Source organism: Rhinopithecus bieti, unplaced genomic scaffold (assembly GCF_001698545.2).
Source record: "Rhinopithecus bieti isolate Rb0 unplaced genomic scaffold, ASM169854v2 scaffold_77322, whole genome shotgun sequence".
Lineage (NCBI taxonomy): Eukaryota > Metazoa > Chordata > Mammalia > Primates > Cercopithecidae > Rhinopithecus > Rhinopithecus bieti.
This window is the reverse complement of record NW_016828352.1, coordinates 6,449-8,044: the sequence shown is the minus strand read 5'-3', so window position 1 is coordinate 8,044 and position 1,596 is coordinate 6,449. Positions and strand designations below refer to the sequence as shown.

General features: G+C 43.2%; 1 protein-coding gene across 1 annotated transcript in view; it reads left to right on the top strand.

The window, feature by feature from the left end:
* Nucleotides 1–392: 392 nt before the first annotated feature.
* Nucleotides 393–1,596, top strand: part of LOC108523719 (arsenite methyltransferase-like) — a gene marked incomplete at its 3' end in the record, with an annotated part of 6,999 nt that continues 5,795 nt past the window's right edge. Inside the window, 3 exon segments of the mRNA XM_017864475.1 lie at nt 393–472; nt 591–741; nt 1,238–1,374. Of these exon segments, the coding sequence (XP_017719964.1) occupies nt 393–472; nt 591–741; nt 1,238–1,374 (368 nt within the window).

Sequence of the window (1,596 nt, the reverse complement as noted above, 5' to 3'; positions counted from 1 at the left end):
GCTCAGCTAATGACTAAATGTATTTATTCAACACATTATTTTATTTTACTTATTTATTTTTTGAGACGGAGTCTCACTCTGTCTCTTAGGCTGGAGTGCAGTGGCACAATCTCGGCTCACTGCAACCTCCGCCTCCTGGATTCAAGCCATTCTCCTGCCTCAGCCTCCCGAGGAGCTGGGATTGCGGGTACCTGCTATCATGCCCAGCTGATGTGTTTGTATTTTTAGTAGAGACAGGGTTTCACTATGTTGGCCAGGCTGGTCTCCAACTCCTTGCCTCAAGCGATCCACCCACCTGGACCTCCCAAAGTGCTGGGATTATAGGCGTGAGCCACCGCGCCCGGCCTGAACACATTATTTTAGATGGCTTATAAAGTGTTAGGGCCTAGCACATGCCCAACAATACTGTGGTAAAGCAGATACAGTCCCAGCGTTCATGCGTGTCCAGTTCAGTGGAGACTAAACATCAGAAGTATGAGTGAATGATGCAAGAAAGAAGGGAGGGAGGGAGGGAGGGAAATGTGTATACTATTTAGTGGTTTCATGTCTTCCAGTCTCCAGGGAAAAAATATGTGTTTTCCATTTCCCAGGTATTATGGCTGTGGTCTGGTGATCCCTGAGCATCTAGAAAACTGCTGGATTTTGGATCTGGGTAGTGGAGCTGGCAGAGATTGCTATGTACTTAGCCAGCTGGTGGGTGAAAAGGGACATGTGACTGGACTAGACATGACCAAAGGCCAGGTGAGGCAATGATTTGGAAGACAAAGAGGAAAAGATTCTCAAAAGCGTTCTTTGAGAAATAAAGTTTTTTTCTTCGTGGCTCTTCAAGGTTAATTTAAGAAAGCCTCTAGTTAGCAATGCTCATTTGTGCCACTAGTGCTTCCTGGCTTGGAAACTGATAACTTAAACAATTAGGGGCTCTTCTGGGCAAACACAAGAGTCAGAGGTTTGTTCTGATATGCATATTGTGACGACAGAGCGGACTTTGATCTTCCCCTTCTTGCTGCCATCTATCCTGAAAGATTTTGTTATTGAATGAGGCATTTATTCAAGCCAAACTGCACAGGCAGCAGGGAGTTTATGTCCCAGGTTGTAGTACATCCTACATGTCCACAGGAATCTTGTATATTTTTCCAAAATAATCTAGGGGAAGTATATTGTGTTAGTGACAGGAAATTTTAGGAAAAGTCATGTATTTTTTCAAAATGTTATCAAAACTATATTTTTCTTACTTTAGGTGGAAGTGGCTGAAAAGTATCTTGACTATCACATGGAAAAATATGGCTTCCAGGCATCTAATGTGACTTTTATTCATGGCTACATTGAGAAGTTGGGAGAGGCTGGAATCAAGAATGAGAGCTATGATATTGTTGTGTAGGTCTATATTCTTACTATTATGACTATAGCCCATTTTCTTTATTATTATTATTATTATTATTATTATTATTATTATTATTATTATCTTCAGTCGGAGTCTCTGTCAGTCGCCCAGGTTGGAGTGCAGTGGCGCAATCTCGGCTCATTGCAAGCTCCGCCTCCCGGGTTCACGCCTTTCTCCTGCCTCAGCCTCTGGAGTAGCTGGGACTACAGGCGCCC